Raw genomic sequence first — 24156 nt, forward strand, 5'->3', positions numbered from 1 at the left:
TCATTGACAGACTCTCAGTGGTGAACTAAACACGCTCCCCCGGTGTGTTTCCGCACATTTTCGCTCCTTATCCCCCCCCTCCCCTAAAAAAAAAGGAAAAAAAAAATCATATATCGGCGCATCGCACCACTGGCTCGCCTCGCGTCGGACATGCCGTTCCGCTCGGCGCCGCTGATCCAGCCGGCGAGATGATAACGACGACTACCGCGACTACCCGGACGACTACCAGGACGATGCTGCTGCTGATGCCGACGGTGGTGGCACCGTGGCGGGGCGGTTCGGAGCGGGACCACCCTCACCAGTACCATCACCACCATCCCGGCTCGTCGGCGGCGGCGGCGCTGCTCTTCCTCGCCGCCGTGCTGGCCGCCGAGCCCCGAGTCGCCCTCGCCAAGGATACGGCCTATGTGGAGGTGGTCCTGTTCGAGTCCAGTGCCAACGGGGATTACACCACGTACACGACGGGCTTGCAGGGACGCTTCTCCAAGGCTGGAGCCACCATCAGCGCCGAGGGGGAGATCGTCCAAGTACGTGTCAAGTGTCTCGAAACACGCTGCTTTCTAACTTTACCTTGGCGGAGGTTGACAGGAGCGCGTGCGCTCGCGCGTGCGTGCCCATCCATGCTTGTTTGTGTGTGTATGTGTGAGGATGGTACTACTTTGCAGCCCCAATGCGGTCACAAGATGGCTCCTATCTGGTGGAATTCATTCACGCTGGCAACTTTTTTTTCGTTTGTTATCCCACGAATAGTTTGTCAAGTTTATTTTTGTGGTTTGTGCACTTTGGGTGCACGCACGGGGTGTTTTGCGTGGTGCAAAAAAAAAGAAAGAAAGAAAAAGTTTGTTGTTTTGAAGTTTTTTTTAGGGGGGTCTACTTCCGGCGTTGCACACAGAAAACATCATGGTGCGTTCAGGTGCGCAAGGTTTAGTTTTAATTTGAGCTTGTTCAAAGAAACGCTTTTTTGCTGCTGTCGTTGCGTTGATAGTGCCTCGTAAACCTCGGATGTTAGAACTGTATTCTTATTTCTTCAAATATTTGATTAGAGGCCGGATTGTGGAGTTGATCATCGTTGCAATGCTTGTAATGTAGTGCATCATATTTAATGACTTGACTGCCAGGCGAGACTACACCTCTTAATTTACATATTTATCTTATCTTTACTGTCAATACACCTCAAATGTACCATTCTATTTAACAATAATGCGCCTAGAAGGTAGCATATTGACATCACGTGATGTCTATCCACATTTAATTATTCAATGTCTACTATTATTATTATAAACATCTAATGTATCATAATTATTTTCTTAACATATCTACCTCAAATAATTGACCATATTTGCATTGAACGCACCATGCTTGACTTTTTGTTGCAGTAACTTTCTATTTTTTTTTTTTTCTTGCCTCATGGACTTGGCCACCATTGCGTTGAAAGTGCCTCGTAAATCTCGGATGTTGCTTTACAAATATTTGATCGGAAGCTCGATTGCAGGGCAGATAAGGCTTTGAAATGGTTGTAATGTTTGTCGTAATGCTTTGATGTTTGACTTGGGTGCATGTATGGAGAACATACCTGCACAGTTTTGAAATGTAGGTCAGGGTATGCTAAGAAACAGGAGGAAAAGGCCTGGAAACTGTAGAAAACACCGCATTGAACACACCAGCAAGTGCAAACAACAACAATGTAAAGGAATGACGTTTTTTTTTGTGAGCGTGTAGAGCATTTTTTCGAGTGCTTTGCTCTGCTTAGCTTAGCTTAGCTTAGCATAGTTTAGCAGCTTCACTGCAGGTGCCCAATTACGTGCCCATGTAGGAACAATTTGGTCTGTTTACATCTCTGCACAGATCAGATGTAAACCGTCACGTGAAACTAGTTTCTTGTTGCCTGTGGCATATTTACACCACATTTAATGTCTCTGTACCATATTTAAATTGTGTTTAAGGACAATACACATATGCGTTAGCATATTTACATCATAATCCTAACCCCGATACTGCATTAAAACAGTGGCATCGGCAAGTACTAACAAGCCGATATCATTATTTCCGACACTAATATAGGACTTTGGAGGCAGCATCTTGTGTCTTGCTTGTGCACGACATTCCCTGATGTGTGACGTGTTCACTGCATGCCGAGCCAAGATATGCTTTCAACCAATGGCAAGGCAGCTTTTTCATGTTGAAAAAAAAACAACAACCTAGGTATCGATACGGTATCGGCCGGTACTATTGGAATCGGTATCGGGGCCCCAAAAAACGGTTTCGGAACAACACTACCAGAATGTAACATTTTGACACCATATTCCACAATATTCTTATTATATTCACCTTGTCTGACGCATCATATCGATGTCATATTTAATATATTGTATTTGAACAATAACAACAAGAAGCAAAAAAAAAAAAAAAAAGCCAATGAGCGCCTAATGCCATTCTCATCATGCTCATAAGTGTTGTTCTCAATATTTTTGTAATTTATATTCGTCCATATTCATACTAAACTTAATAATGGTAATGAACCACTACATAGTGATAATATAAAACACTAAATACTTCAAGTGTTCTAATCATCATAAATCTACATAGACAATCCAAATAGGCAACAAGAACAATTCGCCATATTTAATAGTAATATGTCTCTAATGTACATATTAAATGTACTATATTTAGATCACATTCACTGTCAATGTGGCATATTTACATATTTATTTACGGTCTATATGCCTGAAATTTACAAAAGATTTCATGGTTATGTACCACATTGACATCATATGTAATGTGTACGCCACTAATGCAGCATGTGTGCGTAATTTCAAAGCCTCTGCATCCACAAAATTAATCATCATCGCGTGAGTGACACACGGCGGGATAAAAAAAATGTCCGCCGCTCGTGATTCTCCTCCTTCGTGGCCGTTTTGGCGCCGCCCGGCGACCACGCGCGAGTGCCGGACGTCGGCTTTACGTTGGAAAACCGCACGCAGTCTATTTAGGTTTGCCCTAGCGTAGCCGGCGACCGCTCGGAGGCGGCCCGTGTTTGCTCTCCGCTTATAATGACACAGTTTTTTCTTTCAGTTTTTTTTTTTTTTTTTTTTTGCATGCGTATGATTGATGCATGTGATGACCTGAAGAGTATAGTTAGCGACGCTGTTGTTGTAGAACGCGGCTGGAGAGAAAATCTTTGGGTTGTCCGGAGTGACCTCTCGGGATGTTTATGCACACGTCGGCGTGGGTAACCTGCGGGAAAACACGCGGCCTTGAACGCACCACAGATTCCAGCCACTCAGGGCAATGTGCAGCAAAGTGGAGACTGAGGAGCCCTTGGCAGGCTTTTCAATGGGATGGTTCCCTTGTTCTGTTAATTTCATACTGTTTTTTTTTTTTTTTTTACCCTGTGGATTGCTTTGAGTTATTCCTATTTTGCAAGGTGTAACAAGTGAGAGGAGCCATCACATTAATCATATGACACTTGCACTGGTTATGACTGCACACACCGTGGACTGTTTTTTGACTGTGTGGATTATTTCTAGTTGAATTCTGCACATGCAATAGACTATTTTTTGAATGTGTGGATTGCTGTTTATTTGTATTCTGCAAAGTGGTGGTTAGTTAACATGAGTAATTGCCGAGATGATTTTGGTGGTATTAATCATACATTTTCTGCGCACATGAATGCACATGCCTTGGACTGTTTTTTTGACTCTGTGGATTATTTGTATTTTTTGGGGTTATTTCTATTATGCAAGGCGGCTGTTATCATTCATAACTAGTGAGAGGAGCAGTCACATTTGTAACATGACACTTAGATTGCATACACACATGACTAGTAGTGTACATATCTTGGATATTTTTTTGACTCTGTGGACAATTTGTATTTGTGGTTATTTCTATTTTGCTAAGTGGTGGGTGTCATTAATAACTGGCGAGAAGCGCAATTTTATAATCGAAAGATGCATACACAAGTATGTGGGTGTGCCAATGACTTTTTTTTTTTAACACTGTAGATCATTTTTAGCTGTTTTTTGTTTATTTCTGTTGTGCAAGTAGGTAGTAAGAATGCCCTTTTGCTCTGATTAATGTGCATTGTCCTAAAATAAATAAAAATGGTGCCAATGGGTTATAGTTGGTCCCAAGGACAACATGAGTAGTCTGTGGGTCTGTTCTAAAAATAGTTGACCACTGATGATACACTGTGACTTACTAAGAAAAGTTGAAACAGAAAAAGAATGTCAATGTAAGTTGACATGATACATGTTTCTTCTGTACTAAATAATTCTATATTTTTTGTTTAAAAGTGCAAAATATTTTTTTTAATGGAAAAAATGCAGTTTGTATTTATCAAAAATATTGAAAAAAAGCAAAAGGTCATTTTAGAGCTGTATACCGCAATATTTTTTGCTTGTGGTAATCCTACCATCAGCAATCGAATATCAGCCCATCCAATCGCTACTCGTCCATCCCTAAAACGGAGGACAAAATTGGCAAAAATGCCAAATTTTAGCAAATTTTTCTCTCTGTTGTAAAGTTAAATACTAAAGGACAAAGTATTTTACAACAGTCAAATGTTCTGCCTAATTCATTTTCACCATTTTACCATTTTCAGGGACACTAATAGAAATTATTTGAATCATTATATATATTTTTAAATTAGTCTGCCGATTAATCGGTTATCGGAAATTAAGTCAGCCAATTATCGGAATCGGCGTCAAAAAAATCCATATGGTCCGGGCTGCAGTTCTTGCTTTTGACGCGTAAGCAATGAGGCTGATGAGGTTAAGCTTCGTGGCCGTCGCCGCTATACCTTTTGGAGCTGGCAGGACTTGTGTGGCGCCGCTTTTAGACTATAATGACAGCTCTGGCGGTTTGAGAAGGCATCCAGCGCTCTTTCTCCCGCTCGCCGCACGCTGGAAAGCCCAAAAGCTGGGTCGTAATGGGCCCGTCCCAGACGGGAGGTGCCAGGGAGCGGGACAACTCCCAGTAGCGGCGGCGGCGGTACGCGAGCGAAAGTCTGGAGCTAGCTGACTGCGCTCTCCGTTTCGCAGCTGGATTTGACTTTAATGTCCGGGCCAAAGTCAATCCCAGACATCGCCCCCCCCACCCCCCCCCCCCCCCCTCTCCCATGCCCCCACTCCTTTTGATGCCGCCGCAAATTTGTCAGCGCATGACCTCAGCTGATGCTTTCCACTACTTTATTACTTGCTCGCAGTGATGACTTGACACCAAAACGTTAGGGTGCCCAGCAAAGAGGTGGAGTCGGGGCCTGGCTATGTACTGGAATGCAAATAAACGCCTTCTTGTTGATTCAAAATGTGACTCAACTAATTTGCTGTGTGACGGAGACAACATGACGTCGGCTGGTTGGGAATTGCTTGGCTCAATATGACGATGGAACAGAAACGGGACTTACGAACGTCAGAGAAACTTTTCATTTGTTTAGTAACTGACACTCTCTCATTAATTGTGTTATTCGGATCAAATATTTTCGGAGAAATTTGCATCTTACATTTGTGTTTTTTGTCTTTTATATTTTCAAGTAACATTTTTATATTTTTTTTAGAGTCATGATTTTTTTGATTCCTTGTCAATTTTTTTGTAAATTATTATTTTGCCTAATGTTTGTATCCAAATTTCTAATATTTTTTTGTATTTTTGAGCTAATTGCTTTCTATTTTCAGTCTCGTGTAGTTTTCTGCGAATGTTTTTAATATTTATTGTATTCTTGCTAATATTTGTTTATTTTTCACATAATATTTTTTGCAAATATTTTCTATCCAATATTTGTGGACTTTTTCCACGTATATTTGTAATTTTGGTTCTAGCATATTTTTTTTTTATCATCAGACATTTGTGTGTCATTTATTTATGTTTCCCTAATCTTTTTTGTTTTATTTATTTGGGTCTAATATTATAGTTTTTCAGCATATTTTTTTATTTGGTATTTTTCTGTTTTTCAACTAATGTTTGTATTGTCACTGTAATGATTTTTTTGTTTCTGGGTCAAATCTGTGTATTTCGCAGGTAATATTGATTTTTGTGGTAGTATTTTGTCCTATGATGAGATACGAAAAACACAACAAAAATATACAAATCTAGAGAAAGATAAATATTTAGTTTTTTTTTTTCCTTCAATATTGAGTGATTTAACATGCGATTATTTTTTTTCAAGGTCCTCTTCCCATGTATTTTTCACAAACGCAAGCAATACATTAATCTGTTACAATAAACAATATCCGATTCATTATTAATTATACATTGTGTCCTCTAAACACTGTAGTTGTTTTGAACATCGGCCGTCTTTGGCCCCGCTTGTTTGGGATCCATTTGACTTTTAGTGTCTCTCTCTGTGTTTAATGAAACATAGTCAAAAGGTTGTTTCATCGCCACATTTTCGTGAGGGAGGGGGGTCCAAAAACAAAGTGGTGTGGGAGTGGACGGTCACGCCACCACAATGCCTGCTAGCGGCTCGGCGCTTTGTTGTAGGCCGGGAATGTGCTGACTAACCACGATGCCGGCCTCCTCTATTGTTGTGCTTTTTTTTTTTTTCTTTTTTTTTTGGGCCAATGGACAGGCTGACGGAGAGTCCTGTGTTATCGCATGTCCGCTCGCTCCTCAAGTTCAAGAACATGAGGGGCAAAGTTCTTTTCTTTTGTGTACGTCGTTGCATCATCAGCCTCGTGTGTCTTAGAAGTGCGTCTTTTGTGGATACCAATCACGACCACCACCTTGAAAGTCATACATGCTCCCCATGGCCTAGTTTGTGTGTTTTAACGGGACCGTAGTTGATCGTATTCATGTACTCTTATATCTGTCCGACCTTGGAGGTGCTTCCGGAGCCTTTCGGGCTGGAACCCAACGAAGTTGATGGATCGGGTGTGTTCAGACAGCAGGGAATAAATACGCCACCTGGTTAGCCTTCCTACTAAAGTATTGGCTGAAAAATACAAAAATATTAGCTGAAAAATACAAAAATATTAGCTGAAAAATACAAAAATATTAAGAGGAAAATATCAGTTAACAATACACAAATATTAAGGAAAAATATGCAAATGTTAAGGAAAAACAAATAAAATGGGATGAAAAATATGCAAATAATGAAAAACAAAATAAGAGATGAAAAATATCCAAATATTAAGGAAAAACAAATACAGAAATATTAGCTGCAAAATACACAAGTATTAAGAAACAAAAAGATTAGTTGAAAACGTCACAAATGTTCAGGAAAAATATTCACGTATTAGTTGAAAAATACCAATATTTGTAAATATTTGGAGTTGTATTCAAAGAATGGACTGCCAAACAGCGTGCGGCTAACTTCCCGGTGTCCCCCAATCCCCTCTTCACCCTCCCCTTGCTGGAGGTTCCGGTCTTCCTCCCACTCAGCCTCTGAACCCTGAACCGGGTGGGCACGCAGGGGCGAATAGTTGCTGGATGGGGGAGTCATGCTGCGGGGTCTAAAGCACATGAATGTGTGCCGCCTGAGCAGGATCAGGCGAGGCGAGGCCGGAGTGGAGGCGGGGCAGAAGAGGAAAGGCCCCACGCGGCCGTGACGCACTCGTCATTGCTCCACGCGCTGACTTGAAAGCGGGTGCCGCCGCGGGGGCGGGTGTTGCTTGAGGGCGGTGTCCAAGTCTTCAAAGTTGTAGGTGATGGTGATACGCGACGACGCCGAAGTGGCCCGTGATGTCATCATGCCGTCCACATCCAAGTCATAATTCAGTCATATTGCCAATTAGTGGAACTCAGAGTTCAAAGTAAACATGGTGAAGCTGCATTTAGCTCTTATGCTATACACAAATGGAATAAACTGACAACACAAGTCAAGTGTAAATGCTTTTAAATCCAGGTTAAAAACTTTTGCTTTTTTCCCCCTATACCTTTGATTAAGGTCTTTTAAATCATGTTTTCCCTTTTTTTGTTTTCATTATTTATAGTCTTTTTCGTCTTATTTCTTTACTTTACACTTAAATAAGTATAATTAGTCATTTTACTTTTGAAAACACATCTAAACATTAGAAATAATCTGATGGAAACGTGCTAAAACAGGACCATAAAATTAGAAAATACTTCAAAATATTAACTGGAAAAAAAAGTATGTTGGTAAAAGTAGAAAAAAAATACTAAAATGTTAGAAAAAAAAAAATATATTGGATGAAATATACATACATTTTATTTAAAAAGGTATTCATAGAAAACACAATCATTAATGAAAATATTCAAAATAGTACAAAAGTATGATGAAAAACAAAAACAAAATATTGGACTCAAAATCCACAATTACAAGACCAAAAAAGAAAATCTATATTATTATAGAATACCTAATGAAATTAGAATGATTGCACTGCTATCTGAAATCTTTACCTTGCGACTTGACTGGCTCCTCTTCTTATTCGTCGCCTACAGCACTGGTTCTCAACCCCGGTCCTATCCAGCTTGTTTTCCATGTCTCCCTTAGCCAATGCAGCTGAGGATCGTTACCAGGCTTCATGAAGACCTTGCTAATTAGCTGATCGTTTGAAACACCTGTGTTGTTGAGGTTTGCGATGGATGGGACGAGCCAAAAACTTCAACTTCAACTCTCATGGGCGCTAAAAACAGCAACAACGATTATTACGCTGAAAAGTAACATTCTGAAATGTGATCGCGCTTTGTTAGTAAACCGGTTCATGTCAAATCGAGTACAAATGCTTTCAAAAATTCACCCAGGATGATGCGTCTCGTAACTCATTGACAGCTCTCATGACGGATTCGCTCTACCAAAGGTTATTTGAAGCTGTCAGCCGCCTCGCCCGCTCGCCGCTTTGTGATCACCGTCCGTCCCGGGCGCTAAATAAGCGTCAACAGCTGCGCTCATATTTATTCAGGGTTCACACCGAGGTCGGCCTTTTTAGCTCCGGCGTTGCCATTCGGGGCCGGGAAGTTTGTGTGTGTGGGGGGGCGGGGGTGCTGCATCGCGAAGTCTTTGTTGGTCTCAGAACCGCTCCTGGCGTGTGAACGCAGACAGAACACAATTCATAGTGCCATTTAGCTTGCTCTGCATAAGGAATACACTGCGCTTATTTTTAGCAGCGATTCATCTCTCTTTGTCGTCTCGAGCTGTGAAATATGTGCGGTTCAAACCTGGGGGGAATCCGATTGCTTGCTTAAACGCTCCACTGCTAAAAGCGCAAACATCTCCATCCGGAATGAGTCCTTGCTTTGTTTTTATTGGGTCTTGGGTTGCCTAAGCAGTTAGCACAGGGGTTCTCAAACTGCGGTCCGCGAGGCATAGCTTGGGGGTTTGGAAAATATTTATGATTCATCTTGAAAGCCTGGACTGCAAGATGGTCAGGATGCCATATTTTGACAGTTTCTTAACTCAGTGGTGATATAGCCTCGATTTCTTTATTTTTTTAATGTTTCGTTCATACAGAAATGCTAACATTAGCTTAGCTAACATTGGCTAACTATGATGACAACCAGAAATGCCAACGTTAGCTTCACAATTGGAAGGTTTTGTTCGTAAAAACAATTAAACACATTCTCACCCTCAACTACGATAACGACCAGAAATGCTAACAGCTAACAGCTTGAGAATGAAAGATTCCATGTCTTACAACTTATTCTGAAAGCCTTTGTCTGGATCATGGTAAACAATTCCATTGTTTAATTGATGAAGCTCTTAACTCGGTGATGTTAATATTTTGAACAATAAAATCAACTTTTAAATTAACCAGAAATGCTAACGTTAGCTTCAGAATCTGATGTTTCCCTATCGTACAATTCCTCCCGAAACCCTCCATCTGAACTATAGCTACCATTCTTTTGTTTCATTTATGAATTTCTTATGTTAGTGGTGTTAAAATCCTATATTTCCTGTACTGATTCACTTTCACAGTTTTCTGGCATATTGATTTCATTTGTTCCAGTTTCTGTCAGTTTTTTGTCAACGAGTTGGAAAGGTCTTTGCGTGATTGTTCCCCTCTGAGGTTTATTACAGGTTGCCTGTTCCACTTTGAAAATATTTTTTTGTCGGGTGCAGTGTAATGGAAACGCGCTAACGACGACTTGTCAAAGAAGAGCGTGCTGGGAAGACTACGGGAAGGACGGAAAAAGCCGGGGGCCAATGCAGCCCTTTGCTGCATCCCACAGGCATGTGACACGGCCAAGTTGTCACGCCGAGGGCGACGCTTTGCATCCCGCAAAAGCATCTGGAAGTAAACACGCGGCGGAATGCGACATTTGGACTGCGGCCTGGCTTTTGAAGCGCACAAAAGATCAAAGGAGTGCGGCGGGAATCTTTCATTTGCACGTCGCCTGATTAAACGCTGGCCATGAGGCTCAAATATAGCTCTTCTCTCAGCGCATGTGAAGGAATTTTTTTTAGAAATAGTCCTTTTGTTCTTAGGATGGTTGTCTTCTTAGCTTTGCTAAAACTGTGGAAGTGGACTGTGGTGTGGGAAGTAATAAAATACTAATACTGTGCTACTGTACAGTAAATTCTCTGTACCTTATCGAGAAATTGAGATTTCGGCATTGTATCGTGGTAGTCAACTTCACAAACTTCACAACGAGCAGCAGTTTGACGGCTGGGCGAGCAAGTCTTAAAAAAATGTGGATTCAAGCTGTTTAAATTTAGAAAGAGTCAAACTAAATGCCAAATAAAGACAATTGCAAGTTTTGTATCTAAAACAAAACACAGTACTCGACCTTTGGAATGTCCTCTAGCTTAATGCTACAAGGCAAAAACACTAAAGGCAGGCTAACCAAGCTAGCATCAAAGTTGCGGTAGTTATAAACTTATAAATAAACAACGGATGTTTGAACTCAAACAGTGTCGTAACACAGACGTGCATTGTACATCCTCCGTCAGTTGTGAAACTCTTCTTCATGTGAGTCTCTGTCTGTTTTGTGCTGCCCCCTGGTGGTCAAGGTGAGCACAAAGTGAAATGTGTATAAAGGGTACAAATCTAGGGGAAGAGCATTTAATTGTTTCGCCCATCACTATGTGTCGCTGACTTAAAAAAAAAAAAAAAAGTACAGTATTTATATGTACATTATTTATTTTTTTGTTAATTTGACCCCTGACCCCGGGAGTTCACTGACCCCACTTTGAGAATCAATACCTCCCACACCGCAGAGCCAGATCTGTGAGGCCAAAGGTCGATTAGGATTCTGCGCATCTTCTCCAATAGCCCACCCCCGCTACCCCTTTGCAAATTTCTTCACGCCGTGCCCACCCCAGCCAGCCCAACACATGGCCCCGGCTTAGAGGGTCCTCTTTTAACGAGAGGATATCCGGGCCGCTGCGGTATGCAAAGAGCCTGCGGATTCCTGACACGAGTGGCTCGCCTCAAAGGTGACTTTCAGGCGAGCCAGACAACTGTTGGATTAGACGGGGACACTCGCTCACTCGGCTTTGACCGCCGGCCAGCGGGAGGGATCACCCACGGCGAAAGGCTCCGCCCTTATAGATCCGATTTAAATGTATTTTTGATTACACTCCTGTTAAGTAAACATAACGTTTGGTTCGAGAAGAGCATATCGGAGGGTGGGGAAAATCGGGGGCTGAGGGGTGTTGCGCTCCCACTGCACCCAGGCCGGACCAACTGGTTTGTCCCCATCTTGAAATGGGACACCGCTATGGGATGCATACGTCCCGAGAAAGGGGAGGTCGTGGCGGCACCTGTCCTCTCCACTCCGGGCCCACGTCAACAGCTCCCATTTATTTACATTCATGCTTTCACCCTCCACCCCCCCCTTTTATTTTTCAGGGTGGCAACAAAGTCACAAAATACTTCCATTGGTGATTTGACTCCCTAAAAACACGTTTTGTAGTGGCCACTGGAAAGTAAACCACTTGGACTGTTCGACACGAAGGTGGGTGGGCCTGGCTATCATTAACAGGATGCACAAAAACGTCTCTTGACCCATGTCTGAAATTGAACAGGAAGTCAGCCATTTTGGTTTCAACGCAACCAATTGTGGGACCAATTCCAAGGCTTATACTTTGGCCAACTCGTACTAAGAAATTCGCCCAAACGAGCTCCAATCGGAAGCAGGTTTACTCGACCAGATGGACGAGGTTAATTTGACGAGCTTTTTTGCCATGACATGACATGTCAAGCATAATAGGAAACATAGAAGTCTAGAACCCATGGTCAAAATTGAATATGAAGTCAGCCATTTTGGGGCAAATTCCTTAGCGTTACAGTAACCTCAACTTTAATACTTGCCAAAAAGGCAATTTGGCTTTAATTTACCTAAAAGCCAGTTTACGTGCTTGAGTAGGTGCTGCTGTTTTGGTTGCCAACTGAGTTTAAATGGGCAATGTATTTAATATGCAGCTATGAACCGAGGTCAATACAGTTAACTACCCTTAATAACTCATGGTTATAAAGGGAGGCGTTAAGTGGATGACTGATTGCGTATATTAGTAGGACGAGGATATGCAGTATTTTAGCAGTATTCGCCTTCAGGTCAGCTTTTCCACTTGTGTAGGTTTCTTTTGTCCGAGCTTCTCGGCAAACTTTCACATGCACCCTTGTAATCATTCTCAGACTCTTCCCCCCCAAAAGTCCCTCCTCCGTCTTCTCATTGCCGCCGGGCTGATGTTCTCATTTGCTGCTTCTTCTTCTCCTGGCGTCAATGTGTTCCTCATGGCAGCTTGTGTTTCCTCTTATCGGCGCTGCTGTTATCAGCGGACACCGCGCCGGGCCACCGAGATGAGCTGGGAGGGGGGGAGGTTGAGGGGGTTGTGCATCCAATGCTATCAGCCGGTGGAAAAGTTCACCTTCAAGTTCGCGTATTTCCAGAAAAGAGATTATTTCCTAGTTTTTTGCAACCTATGCTTGTTTTGTACCCCAAAATACGTTTTGTTTTATTTTAAGTCACCCCAAAAGTGTGCGTGTCCTTGTTACAATTCAGATTTTAGGTTATGGTGCGGTTAATGATACTCGTTCATCTCTCTAAAATCAGACATGTTTGGTTACAAAAGAAATCTAATGCTGATACAGTAGGTTTGATATTAATGGTGGCCTGACGCTGCCCTGGCTGAACTAGTCTAAATTTCTAAACCGAAAATGGCCCAAAAGTGTTTATTTTTGTTTTTGTTTTGAACCGAATTACTTTCATTAGCGATACAACCTAACAAAAAACAAGATGCCGTGACGTTGGCGTCATACTGCTAGCTTCGGCTAATCTGATCGCCGCTAGCCTTAATATATTCATACAAACGGCAACAGGACCGCAGGATAGAGCAACGAGGCCAGCTGCTTCGTTGCCAGATTATTTTATCCAATAATACGTGGACAACAACTGTCTGTGTACTAACAATGACTTTTTTCATTATACATGCTTTAGAACGTCACACTGTGGGAATACAACATACAACCAGGCTCATTGAAGTGTAGCTAATCGTGAATGAGATTTTAATCGTTTTTATTGGTATTTAGTTTTATATTGCTTTTATTTTAATGAGATTATCACATAGTCATAACCATGAATTCAATTGTACAGTGTAAAGACGTTAACTATGAGATAGTCAAATTTAACAGATTATATCATGAATATACAAGGACAGTATTGTGTCTAAGTTATCCTAACCCGTTTCAAAATTCACAAAATTGAAAGAAAATCCATCATTCAGATGCATATAAGTAGACATCCGTGTTAGTTTTTGTCATTAAGCTCCAAACCCCAACATCCTTAGCATTATGTGAGGAGCACATATTCATGCCTTGGAGCTTCTCCCCCATGTAAAATGTGGGCCTCAGCTCAATAAAGGTTCAGAAACGCCGTGCTAGCATACCCTTCTAGGCGCGCGGTTTTCGTTAGCAGCACGTGGACTTGCGCCGACTGTTTTCAAACGCTTGGCCATAAACAGCCGCGTGGGCCCAGGGACGCTCATTTTGAACCCATTAGCGTACACACCCAAGCTTTTCAAAAGACCTGGAATTTTCACAGCTGGCAGAAAAGGACAAAAGTGTTGCACTGCGGTAACCTCTGTTGCTCGTCCCAAGGCTTCGTTTTATCAAAGGCTTCGCTATATCACGCTGGATTACTGCAACTGTCCCCACTTGGCATTATTTCTATTTTTTGGTTCTATAGTGCAGTGTTTCTCAACCACTGTGTGCCGTGGGAAATTGTCCAATTCCAACTAATTGGCAATAACCAGTGTTGGAAATAACGAGGGGTAAACTAACTCTGTTCTTTTTTTCATAAACGGAATAATCTAACGAATTATTCTCCCAATATTTGAAACGTTGTTATTGTATGTGAAATGCGTTGCGTTACAATTCATTTATTAGTTTCAAGGTTTGAAGTAAGCTTACAAGACGTTGGGCGGTGACTGGCTCTGAAAAATGTCATGTTAGCGGCACTGTTGTTGTCTGACCTCGTCACAATAAAAGTGTGTGGTGACCTCGCCTTCGAGTGCGGGTTTGACAATTTGGACAAGAGTGACATTAATCAAAATAAGAGTAGCGATTTGCCCAAAAAGGGCAATTTGGTGACAATTCTGTTCCACCAAGCACCATTAACATCCCGACTCCACAAGCACCATAACGAGCGAGAAAGAAAAGATACCGACCGGTAAGTCTTAGCGACACACTCGCCTACTTCGCCGAGTGTGATTAATAGCGGCAGCAATTCTATTTCTCTGATTTCACGAATGCTAAACATGTGAAAAGTGTTGAAAAAAATATGCAGTCTCGGCAAATCACACTGACCGGAAGGGATGGAGTCGAGGTCTGTCGGGAGCACCAAGTGAGAAACGGTGTGCAGTTGTTTAACATTTGTACGTGAATGATGCAAGCATTAAACATGTCTTTTAATGTGTAGAATTATCAACGGAAGATATATCTCCATACTCTCTTCATTGAAAGTGTACAAAAGTATGTGCAAGCTGATGATTTTGAGGAGGAAAATGGAGTAGTAGTTCTAGCAACGTCGGCCATGATAGAATTAAGCACTGCATATTTCTTAGCATTGGCAATATCTTTTATATAGTTTGATTATAATGTGCATAATGCGCCTGTAAGAATATTTGCGCTTTTCCAAGTTATGTGAACTTGTTGTTCAATAGATATAATATAAGCGTTAAAAACTAAAACGGCTTTAGCGTTTAAGGTAGTCAGGTTTTTTTTTTTTTCTTTCTTGGTGTGCCTCGAAATTTTGTCGTGGCTCCAAAAAGGTGGAGAAACACTACTATTATCCACCAATGGGAACGAAGATGCTCACCTTTTTATATTATGGGGAAGGGGAGACTCACTTGCGTGAATCATCGGACACCGATTTAGCCACCCCCTCCAAGAATTAGGACTCTGGATTATTTCTATTTATTTCTCTTGTGCACTGTGGTGGTGATCATATTTGGTCCGACATACTGACTTTGCACCTCACACAGCCTGACGCAACCTCAGCGGCGGCATCAGAGAGCGCCGACGACGGGGAAGAGAAGGCACAGGTGTGCAAAAAAAGCCTAAAAATGATATGGCATGCTTGATAAGCGGATTCTTGGAATGCCTCGGATTGGTCGCTGCGTGCTTTTGGTCTTTGTCTTGGAGGAGTATGAATAGAGAACTCTGTGGCGGTGATGACAGGCCGTCCCTCTCTTTTTGGCGCTCTGGCCATCTTGACAAAAGGGACTCTGTTGTCGTCGTCAGACACGTAGCTGCGGATACGAGCGCCAACCCGTTCCATTGCATACATTGTTGTTGTTTTATCTTATTATTTTATTCTTAATATGATACAGAATACAAACCCACCACGTTCGAACAAAAAGTGGCTACAAAAACACTGAAAGGTCATTGACTGCATTCGCAGTATATTCTTTCCACTTCGTTCGAGCGTCGCTGTACCTGACGCTGACTCATTCCCTCAAAATTTGGCCTGCATCACAAAGCATTAAATCAACAAAGTTTTGCGGCACTTGTGCGACAAGGTCTCGCTATAAAACGTCTTTCAAACGGGCCAATCCCACCCACAACATAACAGGAAGGTTAAGGTAGCGAAGGAACCGCCGTGGCCGCTACAAAACGTTCCATCACTCCCTCGAAGCTGGCCAAGGAAAATAGCAACTGCTCACTGGACTGTGTGAGTCACTCGCTAACATGTTAGCGGCACAACCCCAGGGGACCCTAATGGCCTGAGCGAGTAGCTTTTGGGCTTTCATGTTATTTTTTATTTTTTTTAATTATTAACCAAAAGAAGCTGGAGAAGCTGTAAATGGTCCAAGAAGGCGATGGGACTTGCACACGCGATGCATGATGAGAGCGTGTACTCTTCACACATAAACACGCACGCACACACACACTGGAGTGCTATCCCCGATCGCTTCCTTTTTTCAAAAAGTTTCACAGACCCTCTTTGATCCGCACCCTGTCCTCCCACCAGAGAGGCCGCGGGATGTGAGCGCAGATTCCATTTTCAAGTCGCGCACGGGTTCCCCTGGGGAGGTACCGAGTCCGACCCTTCATTACATTGGAATTCCTCGTGCAGAAGTAGGACACATGGACTACTTGAAGTGCCAATCGGTCTGAGATCTGCACAATTATATTGGCAACAAAAATAAATGAATAATATGTTCAAATAGTTGTATCTGAGTATCAAGGATCTCGGGGTCGGGCTGAGTGTCCTCTTTTTTTGGAAATGAAAATATGGTCACCCAAGGATACGTTGTACACTCGCCTGCCGATACACACATTTGTAATTGGTGTGTGTCCTGCCGACCCAAACATAGAGCTCACCTCACGTCACTGCCCTGCACTATATTATGCAGACTATATATGATGCAGAAAAACTATACATACAATATATCAATAGTATAAACAGTATGAGCATAATTGTGAGCAGCAACAAGAATCGTGTTTCAATATATAGACAATACTATGCATGCATTTGTCTATATAAGCTCAAAAACTGACTTTCAAAGATGTAGGCGTGTACACGAAGAGCCCCCAAGGTCGGCACACAGAGCTCGAAAAGCTCAGCCGAAATCTGTCCTCTCTCCAATCGGCCCGCTTTGCATAGTTGTCCCAGCTTGTTTTTGCATCTCCGGAGGGGTGGGGGCGGGCGGGCGTGGTGTGTGTGTGTGTGTGTGTGTGTGTGTGTGTGTGTGTGTGTTTGCCGTGTCTGTCCCTCCTCAGAAGAGCGCTCGCAACCTGCGGCCCCCTCAGAAGTGGAGCCAAATGCCCCCGGAGGTTAGGAGCAGCTAAGTGCTTTGCTTGTCTCATAAAAACAAATCAAATAACGCGGATCCCTCGGGGCCGTTTCAAAACGGCAAAGTCGTGACGCGGCAAGAAGAGCTGCTTTGCTTTGGCTTGGATAATTAGTTTGGACCTTCCACCCCCCCCCATCCACTGCACATTGATCTCATCTAGTGGAGTTGGGGGGGGGGACTTTGGTGCTCCAGGGCCACTTTTGAATTTTTGAAATGGACAGATGGGCAAAGTAAAAACAAAACAAAAAAAACAACAACCTTAAAATATTATTATATGTGAAATAGATCCTTTTCGATTATGAATTGATGAAACTTTTTTTTTTAATATATTGATGAATAAATCATTCTCATTTTTAATTAACCAATAAAAAAAATTCTAAATATTTTTTTAAATTATGTATGTAAAATATGCAAATTATTTTAAATACTAAACTGTATTTAATATTTGTTATATATAAGACTAATACATGATTTTAATAAAAAAGTTATTTTTTAAATGTATTGTCATTTTTTAATTGAATTATGTTTTCATTAATTAACAATCGATATGATGTTGTATACATGCAGTGTTGATTATTTTTATTTTTTAATTATGTTTACTTTAGTTAGAAGTAACTAACCTATATTTAATTAGGGGATAAAATATACAAATGTTTTAAAATGTTACAGATTTTTTTCACCTTTTTTAAAAGATTCACTTATTATTATTCAATATTTAATGAAAAATGACAACCAAAATACATGAAAGTAAATCTTGTGATTAATATTGTGGTTAACCCCCTCCCCCCAAAAAGTCAATATTTTTGCAAGAAATGTTCCAGGACTCTTGATTATGTAGATCGGCGGAGCGGGCCGTATCAGGGGCCATACTTTGCGCGCACCCTTGTTGTAATCTGTACAAAGTTGTCCATTACCTTTTGTATCGCCGTCTGCAGGAAGTGCTGGCGTGTAAAGCGGGTTTGATGTTTAACTCCTCGGGGGCTTATTCCCCCCCAGTTTCCCCTCATTCTCCATGGCCGCAGAGAGAACTGGGGGAGGAACAATGCGACATTTGTGCAGCGCAGCGCACTGGGCCCGCCGCTAAACAAATGTTCCGAAGAATCCCGGTGGCGGGCCTTGCCCTCAGGACCACAATGACTTCATAAACAGTCGTCAGCGGAGGGGCGACCCCAAGAACAGAGCGCCACTGTATGCAATCGGGGGACGAATTTCACGCCGACTGGTTGTTTTACAAGTGTGCTTTTTGTGGCGCTGACGCATTGATGACACTGAATTTGGAATTTGATGAATTGGAAGGTCGTCCGCCCTTGTGAGCGGAATGTCGAAAAATCCCAAACTCGTGTCCGCAGGCTCTGGTGTGGCTTGACAGAGTCGACGGAGGGATTGAATGGCTGCGTGGCACGGATCCAAACCCGGGCCTCGGGGCACCTGGCGTCCCTCACGTGCACACATGCCCCAAGTGGCACTCAAGCACCTGACCTTTTTCCCTGGAAAGAAAAAAATGCCCTTTTTGCTGTAACCCTTTATTCTTCTTCTTCATTAATATATTTTTAAAAAAGAAAGAAAAATTACCCTCTCTGTCAAGTGCTCCCACCGTAATTTATTTAGGGAGAGGCGTTGTAAATGGCGGCAGGTGTTTACTGACTCCCATTTAACAAGTTTCAATGTGATGCTAAATTCTGAACATAGCCAGCCACGTCTTCATTTATAAGAGGGTGTGTGCACTTGTGCAACACGTTATCAAACCAGTTTGTTTTTACCTCCCCTCTTTTTTTTTTTATTTGATAGTGGGGAAATACGTTTTAATGGATTGTCTTGGTCCCATTACTGTATACCAGGGTTCACCAATTCCGGGCCTTGTGGTCCGGAGTCCTGCAAGTTTGAGATGTTTCCGCCTACCAACACACCTGATACTTAAGACCAGGATCGTTATCAGGCATGCTGATGAGCTGATTATATGAATCAGGTGCGCTAGTGGGCGGAAACATCTAAAACCTGCAGGACTCCGGACCTTGAGGACCGGAATTGGTAAACCCTGCTGTATACCATAAAAAGCAGCTATTTCAACATGGGTGTGTAGACTTTTTATCTCTTCACGCTCTTTGTTAATAGGTGTTTTATTGACGTTGAGGTTTGTGTTAACTAAAAAAAAATCAGGAACTGGTATTTTAGGCTACTCTTACTTTGGGATTCACCCCAAAACACTCCAATTTCGAAGCTAGCCAAGCTTTTTTTTTTTCTGCCTACACGACACATTTTGGAAGAACATGACGCCGAAGTTGGCTGATGGTTCGGGACTACCATTTTAATCGGACCACAATTTGGTAATCCCTGTAAATTTTGTTGTCATAGTCAAATGTTCCTCGTCCACTCTGTTAGCCACAAATTGCGTCTGACTTTTTTCAAGCCTTTAGTTTGCGAACCTGGCCTGAATCCTAGTCTGGACGCCCACTACTGTAAAAGCATCCTCCCGAGCGCTTCCTGGCACCCCCTGGCGAGGCCTCAACTTGGCCCGCCACCTTGATTTGCCTTTTCTCTCCGCCTGCCGATGGAGCCTCCAATGCGCCCTCGCCCCTCCCCAACCTTTCTCTGTGGCACAATGGCTTCCCTCGGCGGAGTTCCAAAAGAACAGTGTTTGTCCGATGGCCGCCGCACATCGGCCTCCCTTGCCTCGGCCCCCATTTTTTTTTCCCTGACTGGGCATCTGTGGGGGGGACAGTGATGCGGCTGGATTGTAGTTTCAAAAAGTTTCAAAGGGACACAAGGAGAGGTGGTCCGCGTTTGGATCAGGAGCGTATAAGTGGTTTTTGTTTTATGCGGCAGCTGCATTGCAAAAATCTGATCTTGACTTGGCAAGATTTAACAAACATATTTTGTCTTAATTTTGAGATATTCACTCCGGGTTGGTCACTGTCGGGTTCGTTTTCTCGCAACTTTGGAGCTCATGTGTCTCCTCTTGAATGTCCTCATCCATGCAAAATCTTGTTCTTTGCCAGCTCTGGGCTTTTCCTTTCCCCTTTTGTCCGCACGGCTAACCTCCCAAGCCCCGCACCTCAGCGGGTCCTGGCCCGCGGCCGGACGCTTGATGTGGACATTGTTGGAGCAGCGGGTCCCCCTCACCCGGGCAACCAGGCCCCTTTTCAGCCCTTACCCCTCGCTGTTTGCCCAGCTCGCTCTTTACCCCGTCCTAAGCCCATTCCTCCGTTATCCTACCCTCCCCCCCCCCCCTTCACCGTGGGACTGGAGCTTCGAGAGACGTGTTGTTTTGTGCTCGCTTGTGCCGCTGGTGGCCGGCTTCCTACGGCGCACCAAAGCCGGCGCCATTCACTTCTTTGAGCCCCACTCCGTCGCTTCCTTTGACCTCCGCTGGGGAACGCAATCCTGTTTGATCACATTAAGGGATCGGGGGGAGGAGCTCAGTGCTTTGACATTCCCGCCCACTCACTGTTTACGTGTAAGAGAAGAATCGAAACATGCTTTAAGATGTTAGCCTTAGCATGCCTCCAGATGTCTGCCATAATTGTCCACTTTCACATGCCAAAAATGGGCACTACAGCTGGCAGAGGTGCCCGCGTTCGTGTGCCCTAAGATTGCCTAAAAGGCCAAGCCCCACCTGCAAAAGCAGTTCTGACTTACTTCTGACCATGGGCCGCTTTAGATTCACTGGGGGGTTCCAAATCTGCCAAAGACCCCCAGGTATCGTGTTTTGTGTATGGCAAAAAAAGAGGGAAAAAAATGCCTGACAACAATTTAACCAACCACGATCACCCCGAGTGTCAATTTAGGTCATTTTATGCCCTCACAAAAGCCACGGATTTAGAGCCCCTGAAGCAGAAAAAAGCTGATGTAATGGGTTTAAGTAAATCTCCTTGGGGGAGTCAAACCTCAACTCCCCCAACTCCAATGACACCCCCTTGCCCTTCTCCAACTTGGCCCCCCAAAATATGGTGACTCAGATCTCCCCCCTACAGCCAGTCTGAGTTGAAGTTGAGTTTGCAGGAAGAGTTTTTGGCGAGCTTTGAGACTCAAATGCAATGGCGGCCCTGAAAAAAAAACAAAAACAAAGGACAAAAGGTTTATAATTTACTGATTTATTGTTTTGGCTGGGGGAAGGGGAGCCGGAGATGAAGGCAGCAGAGAAAGAGGGGAGGGCGCTTTTTTAGAGAAAAGAAATCCCAGCCTGGCTACACACACACACTCACACATACACACACACACACACACACAGAGTGCAGAGCACAAAAGAAACCTGTAACGCCTCCAGATTCCTTCTCGTCGGGTATCAAAGACCTGCTTTGCTTTAGAACAAGAGACTAGTGGGTAAGATAGCACCGAGCAAGCCAGTGAACTCAGCGAGGGCCCGGCTTGGTGCTGCCAGTTAATCTCTCAGATAGGATTTTACCCCCCCTCCCTCCCTTCTTCCTCTTCTTCTCCTCCTCCCTCTCTTTTCTCTCCCTCGGTGGGGATATCGCTATTACCAGCAAGGCCCTGAATGGAGGGACTTGTCTAACCTGATCACTTGTCAGAGTGAGCACAGGGAGAGGCACCCCAAACACGCAGGGATGGAACTTGGTTGCACAATGAAGGAGAAGGTGCTTTTGTTTTAGCTGGTATAGCTTCGTGCTGGTCTCAAGTCTTGCTGTGGACCTGAGACCAGGCCACCGAAAAATCTGATCGATGTTTGTCCTCGGACTATTTCCGCAAGACTGGTCAAAATCTCAACTCTGCTGGTATTCGAGTGATCAATTTGCAGGCAAAAAATAAGATCCTCAGTCCTCATAATTAGTTCTAGCTTTTGGCTCACATTTTGTTCTGGCAAAATTGGCTCTGGTATTCTAGTCATCCACATCCTACCAAGTTGAATGGAAATTGATCCAAGGTGTTCTTTGTCATCATCTGTAGACACACGATTTAGTTCTTCCTCCAGTTCATCTTATCCAAGTCTGGTCAGAATCTGTGGTACAGGTAGTCTTAGTCTGGGATCCACTTTTAATTCAGGAAATGCCCCAGAGTTTAGATTCTGCCTGGACCCCCATTCTACCAAGTTTTTACTGGAAATCGTTGCAAGGTATTCTTCGCCTCATCTGTATCCAAATGATTTGGTTCTTCTTTGACCCATGTTACTGGTCTGCATTGGTAGTCAACCACTTTTAGTCCGAAATAGAAAGCCCAAATATTTGGTTCTACCTTTTGTCTAGTCTGCCGAGTAAACTTCCTGTATGACTCATTCTTAAGAATGTCCAAATAATTTGGTTCTTTCTTGGCCTTGGGTTTACCAGAAATTGGTAGTTCTGCTCGTCTTAATCAATATTCAATCCAAATAAATTCCTAAATATTTGTTTCTATTTTGTCCCAGCATCTTACATCCTTTCCATTCTTACATCCTTTAGGGGAAATGGGTCCGAGTTGCCTTAGTTGTCCTTATCCACTTTGGAGTTCAAACGTGTACAAAATCTTTGGTTCTACCTTGGTCGTCTACGACACATCTCCTCCAGTTGGACATCTTCTATGGACACCCCCAGCCCACTTCCTTAATTCAAATCATTTGGTTCTTCCTCGGCTCACGCTTCTTATCTCAAGATCACTTGTAATTGATAGTCCTAGTTTGTTTCTTCATCAATATTATGTCCAAAATGTCACAAATATTTGGTTCTACCTTGGCCAAGCATGTCCGAGATTAGAGTCCTTATAAGTGTCAAACTAATTTGGTTTTTGCTCGAGGCCAATGCTACGTAGACTGTATTTTTTTTTTTTTTTGCATCATTTTTTTCAGTTCTTAGGCCCCCAACTTTTTGGTCCTACTTTTGCCCTTGCTATGAACCTGTCCGCTCTGTTAGTCTTCAAGTTGTCATCTGCATTGTGTCCAGAAAACGTCCCACGTATTTGGTTCTACATTTGGTCTAATACTGCACATCTTCTACAGTTGGACCTCTTGTATTAATTACCCTCTCACCCTTAAGGCGACACAACAAAGACAAGTCGGGACAATTGGCGGGTTTGGAGCGCATCCAAATCGCTTCCGTTGACTCCTGTTCCTTGCCACTGAGTTTTTTTTTTTCTCCTTTTATGGAGTTCAGGATCTTGCCCCCCCCCCCCCCCATCCCCCCCATCCCATCAAGTCCTGGCATTAGTGCTGGAAAAGGCAACCGTCTTTGTCATTTCCTCTCGAATATCATTATCTTCTCGGAGGGCCCGGAGCTTCTCAGTGGAGAGTTCCTGCCGTTTCTCCCCTCCAGGTTGTTCTGAAAGGTGATCGCGCCGCTATTCACGGGCAAAGAAAGAAAGGGAGGAAGGAGGGCAACAAGGGAGTCAAATCTTCACATCCATGACAAGGAATCAATCCATCCGCAATTTTTGTTTTTCCATAAAGCATCAGCCCTCAACATGATTTTTTTTTTTTTTTTTTGTGGCAAGCACCGGTTTTCATGTAAAGCATTTATTGGCGGCCTGGCATGCAAACAAAAACAAATGTGTAGTCCAACTTTACCATTACGCTAAATGTCGTTGTTTTAACTGCGCTTCTTTTGCTTCAATGAGGCCATCTTGGGTTTAATGGTAGGCAATGCCAACTGAATTGCGTTACTTGACCAACCGATTCCATGATTTAGTTTTGGTTGTCATTAGAGATCATTTAACTTCACAAAGACTTTGGAGATGTTTTGGGGTGGGTGGGGGTGGGGGGGGGGGGTGAAGGCTTCATTGCCTCATTTGCAAAACCTGTCGCCACATGTTCGTTAAGAGCGTGAGAAACACCTGTAGCAATGAGCTCGTATTTTAAGTCGCAGCTCTTCTTTTCCCCGTCTCATCATTTTACCATCTCACATTTCTGAAGTCGTTCTCCAATGCTGTTTTTTTTAGTCCTTTTTGCTCGCCTTGTGGGCTTACTTTTTTACTAGCCTATCACTTGGCCCATACGAGCTCTCAGAGACACGTGCAGATGCGCCTGATTTTCAAAATGTCAA

General features: G+C 43.1%; 1 protein-coding gene across 2 annotated transcripts in view; it reads left to right on the plus strand.

Moving 5' to 3' along the window:
- The window catches only part of znrf3 (zinc and ring finger 3), a 61860-nt gene continuing 37704 nt past the window's right edge, over nucleotides 1-24156 (plus strand). For both annotated transcript variants that reach the window (XM_086075225.1, XM_086075226.1), the window contains exon 1: nucleotides 1-527. In XM_086075225.1, the coding sequence (XP_085931351.1) occupies nucleotides 189-527 (339 nt within the window). In that variant the 5' untranslated portion in view covers nucleotides 1-188. The remainder of the gene's footprint in view (nucleotides 528-24156) is intronic.

This window comes from Leptonotus elevatus, chromosome 5 (assembly GCF_054856555.1).
Source record: "Leptonotus elevatus isolate MCC_2025b chromosome 5, RoL_Lele_1.0, whole genome shotgun sequence".
NCBI lineage: Eukaryota > Metazoa > Chordata > Actinopteri > Syngnathiformes > Syngnathidae > Leptonotus > Leptonotus elevatus.